Source organism: Gossypium hirsutum, chromosome A13, assembly GCF_007990345.1.
Source record: "Gossypium hirsutum isolate 1008001.06 chromosome A13, Gossypium_hirsutum_v2.1, whole genome shotgun sequence".
Lineage (NCBI taxonomy): Eukaryota > Viridiplantae > Streptophyta > Magnoliopsida > Malvales > Malvaceae > Gossypium > Gossypium hirsutum.
Genome location: NC_053436.1, coordinates 13,752,631 through 13,767,936, shown reverse-complemented (window position 1 = coordinate 13,767,936; position 15,306 = coordinate 13,752,631). Strand labels below are relative to the sequence as shown.

The following is a 15,306-nucleotide window of genomic DNA, read 5'->3' as shown; positions in this document are numbered from 1 at the left end:
CTCATCGGTTCAAAAAATTGACCCGGATATACAATTATACATAAATTTAGTTGAAAACAAAGAGTAATAATAACACCTACTGTTGTAATCGAGCGGAATAGAGCTCAAGTAAAGAGAAGTTCAAGCTTGATCAAATATAATTATTTAAACTTGAAAATCAAAAATTTAAGTTCAACTTAATTAAGCTCATTTACATGAATTATAAATAAAATGTTCCGTTAGGCTCAAAAGCCGCTCGAAATGAGTATTAAAACACTCAAATTCAGCTCACTTGATAGCTCTTGTTGCTCAAAGTTCAATCTCGATTCAAGAATGACCAAGCCAAATTCAATCTTTCTTTGCTTTTAGTCATACTCCGAAGAATTTGTAAGTGTTATTTACACCGAATAATACAAGCATTCCGGCATTTCAAACAAAAAGCAATTAAACTGAGGTTTATCATAATACAAAGCTCGAACTTTGTGGACATAGCTTTTTTAAAAAACAAAAAAACAATATACATACGTAAAATTTGAGAATGTAGTATGCATGAGAATAAACTGGCGTCTTCACTTCAGTTTTGAAATCAATTTATAATAACAAAACTCTCACAATTTCTCTATGCAATAATTCATGCTTACCAATATAGAAATATGCATCTAATAGCAACACAGCAAATTATAAGTTAGCTTAATTATACCTGGTGCTGTTCCTCCTGCCCCAGAACTTCTTTTTCACCTTGTCAAGTGCACCGTCTTCGCTTCCTAGTTTATTCAATACCACTTTCGTTTCTCGTAATCTCGTCGCATAATCCTTCTTCCAAGTTTCAAACATCTGCTTCAACCTTCTAAGCTCACGGTCCGGGTTCAGGCTTGCATCAACCTGACCTGATTTTACTTCCACCAAGAACTTTGCATCGTCACCAAAAACTTGACTCCTCTGCTCGAATTCCTCGGCCAACCGGCTTATAACGCTTAAACCTGCACTCATTGGTCTCAAGCCGTTGCTCTCGGGGACCTTAAGGTTATTACCCGTGTCCCAGCAATACTCTCTATCATCACTCGTGTTAACTGATGCATCTGAACTCCTCTCCGACTCGTCAACTGCTAGGCTCTTCTTTGCAATGGAGAGGCTGGATTGTAGTGACCTCATTTGTTTCTGCCAAACTTCTTCCATGGACTTCATTTTTAGCTCGTATTCGGACCAACGGTTTTCATATTGTAGGAGCCGCTGGTGGAGGATATCATTCTCCTCTTCTTTCTCCCGCAGAGCAGCCTCGGCTTTAAGAACTCGGCGCTGTAGTTCAGCAAGAAATGATGACTTGACCAGCACCTCGTCTGGTTCATCCACCTGTATCAGAATAGCAAGTTTCTCAACTCTCAAATGCAAGTAAGACAAGGATGAATACACGTATCTTTTAAGAAAAAGTCAAATTTAATTAAAAATTCAATCAATCCCACGTGTAGAGTCTGAATTACATAAGGATGACCATAATTCAAATTTATGAGTTAAACACAATAAGATGGACATAGTACCTTAGGGACCCCAGACTTGAATCCAATATCTACAGAGCATCTTCTGACTGACCAGCCACGAATTGCTGCAGCATAGAGCATGTATAATTGTTAATTGTATATTACTCCTATATCTTTTCTAATTTCATACATAGTTAGACGTGTTTGCATATCTTTAACATAAACAAAACTAGTGGTCAAAATATAAAAACGTCTCCATCCTCAAATTGACCTGACCATGGCATCCAGAAGCCTGGGCCATTTCTCATTTCTGGATCTTCCAAACTCCAGTTTGAAGAAAATTCAAAGAAACAGTATATTGCTTTGCATTTTATACTTAAACTCAAGTGAAGAATAAAACCTAAATGCATACCTGATTGTATCACAATTGATGCATCTCTAATGTTCTTGAATGTTTTCTTAGCTTTCATGCCTTTAATCTGCTTTTGTATAATAACAGCAGCTCTATGTCTCTGCAGTAAGACAGCATATTCTTTCCTGGTTTTATCTCCTCTGACAACTGTAGTAAGAGACAATATGAAAATCAAGTTTTTTGACTGTTCCTTATTTTGCATAAACATAATTTAAAGCAATAAAAACAGAAAATAGGAATACATGATTGTAGGGTGGCAATGCCTCTTTGAAGCTCCTTAAAGTGACGGCGAGCTTGGTGTCCTCTAAAGCAGCTTTGAACACGTAAAATGCCATGCAGTGTACGATTTCGTGTATCCTCAAGAATCCCAATCTGCGTGGATAATGTTATTTCAGTTCACTAAGATATTGCAGAGCTTTTTAATGTTCTTACCATCAAAGAGAATACCAACTAGTATTGATAGCAATTTTTCCAGGCAAATTTCTTTTATTGTACCTGTCCGGTACGGAAAAACAATTTTGTGTAGCCAACTTGATACATCTCAGGCAAAATGTTAAATTGATGAAGAATCGCAACTGAAACGCTAAGTGGATCTTGCGAGGCAGCATTTTCCAGTAGAAGAAAACCATACCTGAGGAAAATTACAAAACAAACCAGCACCAAACCAAAAGGTGGAAAAGTATCAGATAAACTCTCGAAAGTCAAAACCGTCTAAAAATGGGGTAAAAAAGAAAAGCTAAATGGTTCTGCTTTGACAAAGAGAAAATGTTTTCCTCTTCTTTACCTTTTGGCAAACTTCTGGTGAGGCATTCTGGTGGGATAGCCAGACCGCGATATACGAACAACCTCTAGGACTCCACAACATCTCAATTGCTGCAACACAAGTCCTTGTTCATATGATCCAGGAGACTGAAAGTTGTTGGGCTTTATACAACGTATGAAATGTGGAGTGGTGCTCTCTAGACGTTGCATTAGTTGGAAGAGTTGACCCTATGTTATAGAAAGTAACATAAGAAGAGGAATAGAGAGGATAAACTAATCATTAACTGTAACATTAAAACAGCAATAGACTTTACATTCACAAAGAGGTTCAATTCTTTTATATGCCAAAAATGTGAAAAAGCTAAATCAATATTTCATCTAGGACTACAGTAAGTTCACTGAAAATAATATGATCAACAGTATGCCTCCCTAATCAGTGGGATTGTCACGCCTACTGTCCATGGATGCAAGATATTTTCTCTTAAGGAACATAAAAGGGAAAAAGATTCAATCATAGAGAAAAAACTTTTAAAACAATTCATGACTTGCCTCCATTGAGAACAACTGGACCTCACACATACATTAAACAATTATCATAGGCAAAAGCAAAAGAACATAAGCCAATAAGCAATAAGAAAAATGAGAATTAGGAGATTCGTGTGTTAATTGAAAAGATTTTAAATGCAACACAATAAAAGGGGTTTAATTATGGACTTGTCGTTGTACTCCTAGAACTTTCGAACTTTAAGCCTTCTACTTTTAATTCTAAGAATTTAGTCCCTCTACTTGTATGAACTGAAAATTGGAGTTCAATTGATCAAATTGTTAATGAATTTCTGTTAAATTTGAATGTGCCATTTAATATTCAGATGTTTGGTTTAAAATTAAATTTCAATTGATACAAATTTTCAAATTTAACAGATGTCAATTGACAATTTTATCAATTGGGCTTTAATTTTTAAATTAGACAAGTAGAGGGACTAAATTCATAGAATTAAAAGTAGATGGAATGAATTTCGAAAGTAAAAAGAGTATAGAGACTGAGAGCAAAATTAGACCGATTTAAATCTAGACCAAATCAAAACAGAAGCAAGAATCACTTCGAAGACAATGGGCCACCCACCCCAAATTGATCAAGGTTTCATTTCATGCAGCCTAAAAATTGACACAAGAAGAATAAGTCACTGAAGAATAAGTCACTTCCAAGTATAAGATAAACAATGGCCAATTTTAGCTTAAGACGTATATGAACCTCATACCCAATAGCAAGAAGCAAAAACTTTTGCAAAAGCATCAAAATGTCATAAAATGTTAAGTGATGGATTGTTATAGACACGGATAAGCAAAACAAAACTATACGCTACCCTCAATTAAATAGCAAGAATGAAAATACAAATCATTAGCACATCACTTAGGCCTGTAATTCAACAGAAACTTCTTTCACATATTCATGTGTATTACATTACATGATGAAGATTTTTCATACTGAAAGAAAGGAAGACTTGAAATTTGGAAGGAACTTCACCTTAAATTTAGTCACAACACTTAACTTCTGAGAATCTGCACCACCAGCCTTATGTAAAGGACCAACTACAGGCTTTTCAGACTGGTTAAGCATATTTGATGCAAATGCTTTAGGAAGGTGGCATGAGCACGAGGACAGTAGTTGAATTGAATCCAGGTGCAGTAAGTCTCTGTTCTTCTCTAAAAATCCAGTTGTGTCATATGTGACCTGGGTTGGGACCGAGATGAATTGTTATATAATTATCAGATAGCAATAATAAATCAATATATATCAGTAAACATATTTTTTTATCATATATAAATGTACCAACTCCAGCATTACAAACAATTACAGTTATAACCTGAATATTTTTTTTAAATGAACTATTATATCCTTGATTAATATTTCCTAATAAATTAGATTAATTAATCTATTTTTATTAGGAGTAAATATAAATTTGACCAATTTTATTATTTTAATTATTATAATTATGATAATCACTATGTTATAAATCATTTACCCGCAACATGCATGGAGGAAAATCTAGAAAAAAACTAGAAGTGACGCATCTTTCTTCCTCCACCAATACTTTAAACAAACAAATAACAAGGAGACGCAAGCAAGCACTTTGAAACACAAAAAAGGAATACTGCAACTGACAACAAAAAATTGTACCTCCCCTGCAAAATGAGAGACAGTGAAAGCCTTTTCTCGCTCTCCCTTAAAACAATGATTAGAATTCAGATGTTGCTTGAGCTTGTTGGCAAAAGTGTAGTCCGTGCCATTAGGAAAAGTGGACTCCTCATTTAACAAAGACAACAATCCCAAAGGTTTCTGCATCAAACTTAAAAACATAAGATTTGAAAAGGCACGTTTAATAAATTGAAGCTGAAAAGATAAAAGCTATCAGTACTAGATGCAAGCATCAATATTTCAGACATTATGATGAACAACAAGATCAGACTAGCTCCAAAGCAGGCAACCTCCACAAGACCTTAGCCTAAGGCATTTTTACAAAAGCACATTATTTCCTAAACCAAGCCTGTACAAGAAAAGCATACCGTGAAGTTGAATCATTAAAGCGAACTCCTTACCTTTTCAAAAAGATGAAGACAATCTTGGTTGTCATCAAAATCAACTTTTGCCCAATCAATGCCATCTTGAATATATTCCTAAAAGGGAAAAAGGATCAAGAATCATTGTAAAATTAACAGGTCTTTTTTTGATGAAATCACGTTAGTTCCCAAATAAAACTGATCAGAGAAAAAACAAAGCAATTATTATTATCTTTTTATAAATAAATAAATAAAAAGATATTTATTGAAGAGTTTTTCTAAAGAGGTGATTTTCAGCATCCTTCTCTGCATTAGTTCACGACGAAGGAAGTTTATGCATGCACTCACTTTGACTGCATACTTCAATCATCATGAATTATCCAAAAAAGTAGTTTCAATCATTATCACTTAAGATTCAACAATTCGCTCCTAGTTTACTACACTAACTCTTCCCTGCCAATGAATGCGCACAGAAAACTGTAATATCTGTCTTTACTTCATACTAATTCGTAATTCTTTGTAGCCTCTGTTACACATTTTAGCCGGTGCAAAACTTAATGAACCGAAAAGGTAGAAGAAATCTATTAAGTTTCATGCAGGTCTATAATCCATAACAAACTCTGATCAATCAACAAAATCTTAATCCAATCATGTGATAAAAATAAATAAAGTTACCTCCTGTTCCAACTTGAATAGATGGCGATTAAAATGCTGCTGCAATCTCTCATTTGCATAATTAATGCAGAACTGCTCAAAACTATTCCTCTGGAAAAAAAATTTGTTGATTGAATAACAAAAGAAATTTAATTTTGGATGTATAGGGAGCCATAGAGACAGAGAGAGAATAAAAGCATTATTAAAACATACATCAAACGATTCAAAGCCATAAATATCAAGAATGCTGATAGATCTTCCTGTTAGCCTCTTGCCAACAGCAAGTGATTTGTTAATTTGCTCTACCAGCCACTCAAACAAATCAGCATAAATTGATTTTGCCAGGGCATCTCTTGTCTCAATCGCCTGAAAATGAAGGAACAACTTAATTATGAATCACGGCAAGTTCAATATAAGAATATAAATAAAATCACTTCAACTTAAAATGTTAGATTCTAGGCCAGTCATCAGCCAGAGTTCCACAAACAAAGGACAGAATAATAAACAGCTTTAACTTTTGACACCTAATTAAGAAATAGAAGCAAGCGATTCAGAAACTCTGTGAAGCTAAAGTGACATGCATGAAACACAGCTAAACAAAGTAATAAGATTATTTAACTCAGCCAGTAGAATGAAAGAAAGTGAGTAAATCCTGCAATTATAAATTTCATGCTCATTTAGATAAGCATACGCAGCACTACTGCAAACCAAAAGATGTAATAGAAGCAAGTTCAGCCATATTTGGTTCTCTAATTTGATTCTTCAAAACACAGTAGAGCAGTCATATCCATATAATTTCCATAATCATGGCATCAGTTCAGAGATTTCCTTCAAATGAAGAGTGATGTGGATATAAGGTAGCGTAGAATGAGAACAATATTTGGGATCAAAGCAATTCAAACATTCTTCCAGCCAGCCAATAAACAGGCCATGAGGGAGAAGAAGAATGGAGACAGTCTTGATCTGAAGAAATCATCTTTACATGTTCTACCATAAAGTGAAATAAAATGCCTTTTTTTTGTGACCTATTAGACAAATTACAGTATAGTATTTTTATAGAGAAGGATTCTTAGTTTCTTACCTGTGATAGTGTTAGCTTTTGGACAATATTATCACTACCAACTCGCATTTTGCGAGTTGATAAAGCCAGATTAAGGTCTGCAGCGTCACATCCAATCAACTTGGCAACATTGATTAAACCTGGAAAGTAATGTTGTATTCAGATATTAGACGAAGCTCAACCAAAAGCAATATGAATAGAAAGACCACTTTATAAGCCAAAACATGTGACATTTAATACAAAGGAAATGAAAGAAGGCATATCAGCAGCATTAAAAAGGAAAGAGATAAGAAGCGAACGCAACTGCCTAATATCAAGGGAAACAAATAAAAAGGAGAAATTAGATGAAGCTCAATCAAAAGCAATATGAATAAAATAATGAAGACCATTTTATAAGCCAAAACATGTGACATTTAATACAAAAGAAATGAAAGAAGGCATACCAGTAGGATTAAAAAGGAAAGAGATAAGAGACAAACACAACTGTCAACTGCCTAATACCAAGGGAAACAAATAAAAAGGAGAAATCTAGTATACAGGACATTATACCTTGACCCTGGTACAAAATACTGCCATCCAAAAGAAGATCTAAAATCACTAAGACAACAAACGAGTGCAATTGGAGTTTAAACAAGTCATCAATCTTCGGAAGGTACTCAGGTTCACCTCAAAAAACATTCAAACTTGGCTCGGTCATGATAGAGTCAAGCTTGAAACAGGCCAAAATCAAGTATCCTAATGCTTGACTTGAGTAGCTCATGAGTCTTATTAACCTTTTTTAATTAAAATCTCAATTCGAACTTGAACTCAAGCTCAAGCATAAATGATTGAGTTTGAAGTCGAGCATGAATCGAGCTTTCAATTTTTATACCAAAATTAAACTCGATTGTACTCAGGTTGTGCCTCAAATTTCTTCAAGCCAAGCTCAAGCGTGAGCATCTTATAGCCTGAGCTTTACTTGTCTCAATTACACCCCTAGGTTTAACAGACAAATTAGACTCTACAACCATTTTCTAAGCATCCAACCTAAAAATAATTGGCAATAAGAAAATTCAAATAACTTAAATATAACACCAAAGCAAAGACTGAACTTAATCAATGACAAATAAAACCATTTAATAGTCTTTAGTTTGGCTTCTCATGTGCCTCTATTTCATTTTTTCCTCTCCAGTTAAAGTCAATTGTCAGAAAGATGAGGACATTGACGGGGAAGGGTAGGGGAAAGGCTATATGGATAAACTGCTGAACATCTATGAAGGGCCATGAGGTATAATAACAACATTAATAGAATCTAAAAACATGAAGCCAATCCAGGTAGCAAGAGTCTTTTCTAAGTGGTTTACGGAAATTTCTTACTTTCATCTTGCACAGCTTCTACATGGTTTTCATTATCAATAATGGTGAATGAGACATTTCCCAGCCACAATACTGCAGCAAGCATTGCAAACACACTCTCTTGGTCTTCTTTGCTAACATGGACAATATCCAAAGCTTCCTGAAATTATACACAAAACAGTATATGCCAATTACTTACTCAGGTTTAAAGTATGAATCATGACAAACCTAAATAGATTAATGAGATAATATTCATGATAAATAAGTACCTTAACTATGTGAAAATGTTCAGCATCATTAACCCCAGTAATAGAATAGCAATTACTCTGCTTCAAATATTTATACTCATCCACGTCCTTCAAATTTAGCTTCTCTGTAGGCCAAAATTGAGTGAACAAAGGCAAAGAACATAATTTAATGAGGCAAAAGATAGAAAACGATTATTCAAATAAAGATATTATTCTAGAAAACTAACAGCATAAAAAGGAAGACAACAACTACCTAGTTATCTCATGGATACTTTTCTGCTATCACATTAGGAGAGTCAAAAATGTAACACATATGTTTTCAAGCCTTCATAATGGAAAACTCTAATTTGCAACTAAACATCAAAAAGCATACCATGAGACAAGCTCAAAGATGAACAATCCATAAGCAATCTAGTAACAAACTTGAATCCCTTGTTGTTACCAAGGGTAAGTACATTAGACTAAAGAAAGAAAAGATAGCAAGAAACTTACCTCGGAGAGTACGAGGAGCACCAGCACAAAGCTGATAAAATATGTGGTATGACCTTTCTCCCTCTGCACATTGGACCACTCTAGACTGTTCGTATAATAGATTAACTCAGCAACTTATATTTCAGAAAAATAATAGATCCAACAGCACATAAGAACAAGGTTGTGTAAAAATTACCTTCTCTAGTAGAACTGCCATGTGAAGAACAAATTCAAACTTGATGTTAGTTACTCATTTCAGGAAGGAGAAATAAATAGGCTCAAATAAATATCATTTTGGGATCTAGCAGTAAATGCACTTACAGGTTTGAATCTTGGCTCCAGATATTTTTCCAGTTTCACTAAAATGGATTTCAATCAACTTTCCCTGAAAAATATCAACCCAAATTATTAGTAGCTGAAATCCCATCAAATTTCAGTAAATTTGAATGCTATGCAAATTGGTTAAGTTAAAACCAAGGTACACTTCAACAGCCATGAAAGAACATGGAACTTACAAAACGGCTTGAGTTGTCATTTCTCAATGTTTTTGCATTACCAAAAGCTTCTAGGATAGGATTGGTCTTCAAGATTTCATACTCTATTCCACTCCCACCACCAAGAACTGCCAAATATTGCATTGCTATCTTTGCTGTCTCAGTTTTTCCTGCTCCACTCTCACCACTACCAGCAAATAGCAACACAACCATTACATGCGTATGCACATGTGATAAAAAACAAACAAGAGCTATAATAAATCCCCAAAATGTGCTCCATAATTATGATCAGATATTTTAATACAAATTGTTAATCAATTTACTCTTACAAAATTTAAGGCTTTACATTCCACATCACAAATTTGCCGAACTGTGTTAAACTAGCAAAGGTACCAAAAAGGATGCTAATCAGAACAAAATATTTATACATCCACAAACAAGAAAGAGTCTATACAGAGTTAACTTAAACTAATCTCAAGTAGGAAAAATAATGCAACAGTACAAAAGATACTTTACTAATTCACGTCCAAATTCAGACATTCTAAACACGGAATGAATCAAAACTCAGAGCACCAACTTTAATAGGAGGCAAAGATAGAGGTAATTCTTCAAAAAACTGTGCTCCTCTTTTTCATCTTAATTGTATCCTAACTCAATATAAGTATTTGCGATCATGCATGTTTCAACATGTCCTACTGTCTCAGCATCTGACTAGCAATTTACTTTTTAAGTATTTGATCCTTATTACCAAAGAAAGCAGAGCTACATAACAGAGCATCTTTATAGCCAAAGGAGAGACTGGTTGCTTTTATAGGTAAACTCTGATATTTTTATTCAACAATCGTCGGCAGAATGTGTTACTAGTTTTCTATTATCAAAATAACAAGTAAGAAGGACTCCGTATAGGATGCGCATAAAATAAAACTGGTTGAAAATCCATGTAAAATATACTAACAGAGAAGGAAAAAAAAAAAGACAAAGAAGACCAACCTTATGATGATAGATTGATTTACTTCATCTGCCAAAAAACAAAGAACCATACTAAAACCACAGATTCCTGATAATAAAAAAAATTGAGAAAAATAAAAATCAACCTAACAACTTTAAGAAACCAACAATACCACGTGTCATCTCCCGGATGGCTGTGTCAGCAATTGCATAGACATGTGGGCTCTCAATGGATTTATTCTTGTATGCTTCAATGTAGTCATTGCCATATAAAGGAACTTTTTTAAAAGGATTGATGGCAACCAAAACTGGTCCTGCTTTTGTCTAGATTGAGTACGATCATCAGAATAACAGCATTAGAGGAACACTTACCTTTAGTAGCAGGTTAAAAAGTTATATGAAACAAGTTTAAGCTCTTACATAGATCATATCTTGCTTGTATCTATATTGGAGATTGAACAACACTGATGGCTCATTTAAGTAACTAAGTTGCATGAGATCATCCACGCCGTCAAGGATATCAGGATTTGCGGGTATCAAACTATCAGAGTTCACCTTTAGAACCTACAATTGGAATACAAGTAAATGCATATATACTAAATGTAAGAACCTATTCTCCAAACTTGCTTAATATTTGCTTACTTTCCCATCAGGAAGTGATATAACAGACTCCGTTCCTGAAGTTGATATTACTCTCCCCAGCTCCCAATTCCCATTTGGACGTTGAAACCAACACTGAACCTTCTGAAACCACGAGATTAAGTCATTCAGCATGAAATTTTGCATAAATATAGCAAAGAGTAGATCCTATCAAAACCAAAAGGGCTAACCTAATATAAAACCAAGAGCCATAAATTACCTTTTTGGTAGCGTAGGAAGTTATGTCACTCCATCTGTGTCCAATGTTAGATTTTGATACTGAAGGCAATGGTGCTGCTGCAGAGTCCAAGTCCTCATCACCCACAGAAGGCCTATTTTCAACCAACAAAACATTCCAACTATATGGTGAATCCTCATTTGCCTGTTCAGTGTCAGCAACACCATTTTCAACTCTCTCAACAACCTTGCCCCCTGAATCACCATTCCTTTCAGGGGAACTCAAGTTGGTTACACCATTGTTCCCCAAATTTCCATCAGCATATCCAATGGGATCGCAAGTCGGAGAACCCATGAACCTAAAATCAACAGGCCAAGATTTAGTAAACCGGTGGGAAGGAAGAACCTCAGTTTTCTGAGACATCTTCTCCTAATTGGTTCACAACTCTGAGGTTTGAGCTTTAAGTATAAAGGTTTGAGATCATAAAGGTGAACTTTTTCCAGTTCACCAAAAGTTCTATTTAGCTTTAATATAAGACCCCACTGGAAGACTTATCCAAGCAATGCAAATGGCGGGGACCATTGTTTAAGACACAGACCCTATTGCTCTTCAATCCTCAGTCTCCATTAACATGCTCAAAGCTTAAAGATGGTTAAAGCTTCAACTATCACAGGTAGACTTTATTATAATTAAACGGTTGGAAACATCTCAACTTCATAAAAGCCTACAGCAAACTTAAATCCTATATAATATTAAATTCCTTCAAATCCTAAACCAAATCTTCAAGCTTCATGTCTACTCCTTTTCATAACCGGACCTAGGTTGCTTAGAAATATAAAAACATCAATAACATATAAAATAAGGAAATAATTATTTAATGACTATAACTATTTCAAAGCAGTTGTAAAGAATTATCAGCATTAATAACTTTTTCCTTCATTTCTCTATTTCCTCATGGAACAATATGCGTAAACTAACCAGATCCAAGCAAGCAAGAAAATAGCAATAAATTAAAAGCAGAAATATCTGAATTTTCTTCACTTACCGAACAATAAAATATAGAAAAATAAAATAAAATATTCACTTCAAAGCTTCGATCGATCTCAAAATCCTAGAACACCTTCGAGATTCCAAGTAATTAACATTACTAAGGAAGAAGCAGAGCAATATGCCGGCAAAAGCCAAGTCTTATCATTTTAAATTAAAGCCTTAAAAGGAAGTTCAGTGTATACACTCTTTCAATAAAGTAGAATTGACAGTGTAAAAGGTCTGTTTGGTTTCCGAGAAAATGCTGAGAAAATAAAAATCAAATAGAAAATTGGATGTCATGAGAAGGATGCAGCTTTTTCGCTTGCCTCTGTTTTTTTTTTTTTCCGCAGCTTCACGCATTAATGGGAAAATACAATTTTAAAATTTATATATATGGAATTTTCTTTTTTCTCTAATCCACTTTTCCCTCAAATTTTTGAATTTTGGAGGTTTTTTAATTACCGAATACCGACCGTATTCAAATGAAGATTTTAGCGTTTTATGAATTTCAAATATTTCAAAATATTGACGGCGGGGGCTTTTTGATATTTTAAAGTTTAATGTCACATTTGCCCCTAAATTTTTACGCAATATCCAATGGTAGTACAAGAAAAAATGTCCAATTTAATACTTTTTACTATTCTTCGGTATATCCATGCAGTTAAATGCATTAACACAATTAGTTTCATTTGTTAATTTTTAATTAAGCAATTACTAATAAATCTAACCCACGTGATATTATATGATTAATTTTAGATTTTGTATGTACTTTTTATCATTAAATGAATTTACTTTTTTTTTATTTTAAAATATTTATACATTTTATCACTTTTATTTTTTTATGGCTTTAACTCTCAATCTTTAAATTTTAGTTAATTTATTTTTTTAATTAAAAAATTAATTGAACTATTAAAATTTTTAATGATATTGACATGATAATTAATGTAACAATTCATGTGTGTTTTATTGTAAGCGTGAATAATATTTTTAAAATTTTATAAACTTTCAAATAAGTTATCACATTATTTTTCTTTAAAAATAATTTAACTAAATTTTTAAAGTTAGAATCAAAATGATAAAAGGAAATTAGAATAATAATAAATATTAAAAACTAAATTTCTGGAAATTAAAACAAAAAGAATAAAAAAAAAACTAAAGACAAACCATCCATGAGAGCTAATCCAATGTCCATATATTAAAGTTACATTTAAATATATAAATATATATGCAAAATAATTTCGAATATCCATAAATATAATAAAATGGTACACAAAATTATACTACTGCATATCAATAATGAAATAAAAATGATATATTTATCATTATGGTATGGATAGAAATGCATTTTTTTTATTTGAAAAAGGATAAATTCTTAAATTTGATAAATTTTTAACTTAGTCCTTGAATTTCTTTTTTGCTCATATTAATTTTAGAACTTAACACTTTTCACAATTTAGTCTCTGAACTTAAATTTTTTAAAAAAATATAGCGCCATCACTTAAAAATTTAAAAAAAATACATAAATTAAAAAATAAAAAAATTTATATTTTTTTTTAAATATAAATTTTTAAGTAAAAACATAATATAATTTTCGAATATTACATCATCACACTTTAATAAATTTTAAGTTTAAGTATCAAATTAAAAAATGTTGTCAAGTTTCGAAACTAATATCAACCCAAAAAATTTTAGAAAACAAAATAAAAATTTATCAACTGGATTTATTGAGAAATATGTAGATTCAAATGCAGGGACAAGTTTGTGAATAGAGACGTTTTGTGACAAAATGGTCGGAACCAAGAAATTTCACACAGAAACCGTGGAGGGAATCAAAGGAATTACCCATATTTCAATTTAGACCGTCCAATTCGAGACGGACGGTTAGAGATGATGCAGGACTGCACTGATATTTTGTGCTTAAATGAGATAATTTATCTGCAAGCTATTCATAGTTTAAATTTTTAGAAAAAATATTAGATTTGATTCGGTAATTATTAAATTTAAGTCTCTAACAGTTTGAGTTATTTAATAAATTGAATTCAAACATGTTAATATTAAATTTGATCAACTCTTGAGATTAGCAAAAAAAAATTATTTTTAATATATATTTGAAGTATATTATATTATAAAATTATTTTTTAACCTTTTATATATAATTTTTAAATTTTCTTCAATGGAAATATATTTAAAGTTAATATTTAGTACATTAATAATGTATTATTTTTATTTCATAAATTATCATAAAAGTTATCATGTATCTTTTTTAAATATTTATTTTAATATTTTACAACATTTGTCAAACCTTGACATGTACTAAATATTTTAATTATTTAAAAGTTTTTTATTTAAAAACATTTAAATTTAATTAACAAAAACTTAATTCGAGTAATTGAATCAAAATAATTAAATTATATCTTGAAATCACTTCAAGCTTTAAAACAATATTTCATCCAGTAAGAATAAAAAATCCAATATCCAATATCCAATATCCAATCAAACTCTTTCCATTACAAAATATTGTTCTTGAACTTATCATCATATGAATCCATTTACTTTTAAGGTTAACAAATTTAATTAGAATGAGATGTATTTATAAATGTTATATTAAAATAGTCGATTGACATTAATATTGCTATCAATGCAAGAGGACGTAGGTTTAAGTGTGCTAAAATGCATTATCGTCCTATTTAAGTGTTGGGAATGAATTATGGGTAGTTATAGGCATTCTATAAAAAAAGAACTAATATTATAAGAACCTATAAACGATAATGAGACATTCCTAAAAATTTTATTAAGTTTCTAAAATTTTAAAAATTCAATTAAATCCTTAAAAAATTGAAAATTTTTATTAAAGCCTTTTTAAAGTTTTTTGAATTTCTCAAATCAAACTAAAATTTTTGAAATTTTTAAACAAATCCTAAAACTTGTGAAGATATTTCCATGGATATAATATACATGCACACTCAGTTTTCATTGGTAAAAAAGAAAGTAGATGTTAAAAAAAAAAAAGATAAAGAGAGGGTGATAGACAAACAACCTCAATTATTAAAGTTTTAAAGTGGA

At 32.2% G+C, this 15,306-nt stretch overlaps 1 protein-coding gene across 3 annotated transcripts; it reads right to left on the bottom strand.

The window, feature by feature from the left end:
* Positions 1-313: 313 nt before the first annotated feature.
* LOC107894058 (myosin-1) lies at positions 314-12,713 on the bottom strand. Of its 3 annotated transcripts, XM_041084934.1 has the most exons (24): positions 12,260-12,713; positions 11,257-11,572; positions 11,040-11,141; positions 10,818-10,961; positions 10,571-10,721; positions 10,440-10,467; positions 9,471-9,636; positions 9,277-9,340; positions 9,152-9,165; positions 8,977-9,061; positions 8,506-8,609; positions 8,258-8,396; positions 6,923-7,041; positions 6,055-6,207; positions 5,863-5,952; positions 5,227-5,304; positions 4,808-4,966; positions 4,154-4,360; positions 2,651-2,856; positions 2,362-2,497; positions 2,109-2,238; positions 1,867-2,013; positions 1,515-1,579; positions 314-1,329 (listed from the first exon to the last, which is right to left on the bottom strand). In XM_041084934.1, the coding sequence occupies exons 2-24, from the start codon at positions 11,566-11,568 to the stop codon at positions 670-672; spliced, it is 3,459 nt and encodes a 1,152-aa protein (XP_040940868.1). In that variant the 5' UTR covers positions 11,569-11,572; positions 12,260-12,713; the 3' UTR covers positions 314-669. The 3 variants fall into 3 exon arrangements, with proteins under 3 accessions (XP_040940868.1, XP_016674753.2, XP_016674752.2); XM_016819264.2 differs by lacking the exon at positions 12,260-12,713 and having other exon boundaries at positions 11,040-11,138; positions 11,257-11,883; XM_016819263.2 differs by lacking the exon at positions 12,260-12,713 and having other exon boundaries at positions 11,257-11,881.
* Positions 12,714-15,306: the final 2,593 nt, after the last annotated feature.

Coding starts and splice junctions, on each gene's coding strand:
- LOC107894058 (XM_016819263.2), bottom strand. CDS start 11,637: ATGTCTCAGAAAACTGAGGTTCTTCCTTCCCACCGGTTTACTAAATCT. Junction 8,397..8,505: donor AACATTTTCACATAGTTAAG/GTACTTATTTAT, acceptor GTATAATTTCAG/GAAGCTTTGGATATTGTCCA. Junction 5,305..5,862: donor TATTCAAGTTGGAACAGGAG/GTAACTTTATTT, acceptor TTTCCCTTTTAG/GAATATATTCAAGATGGCAT.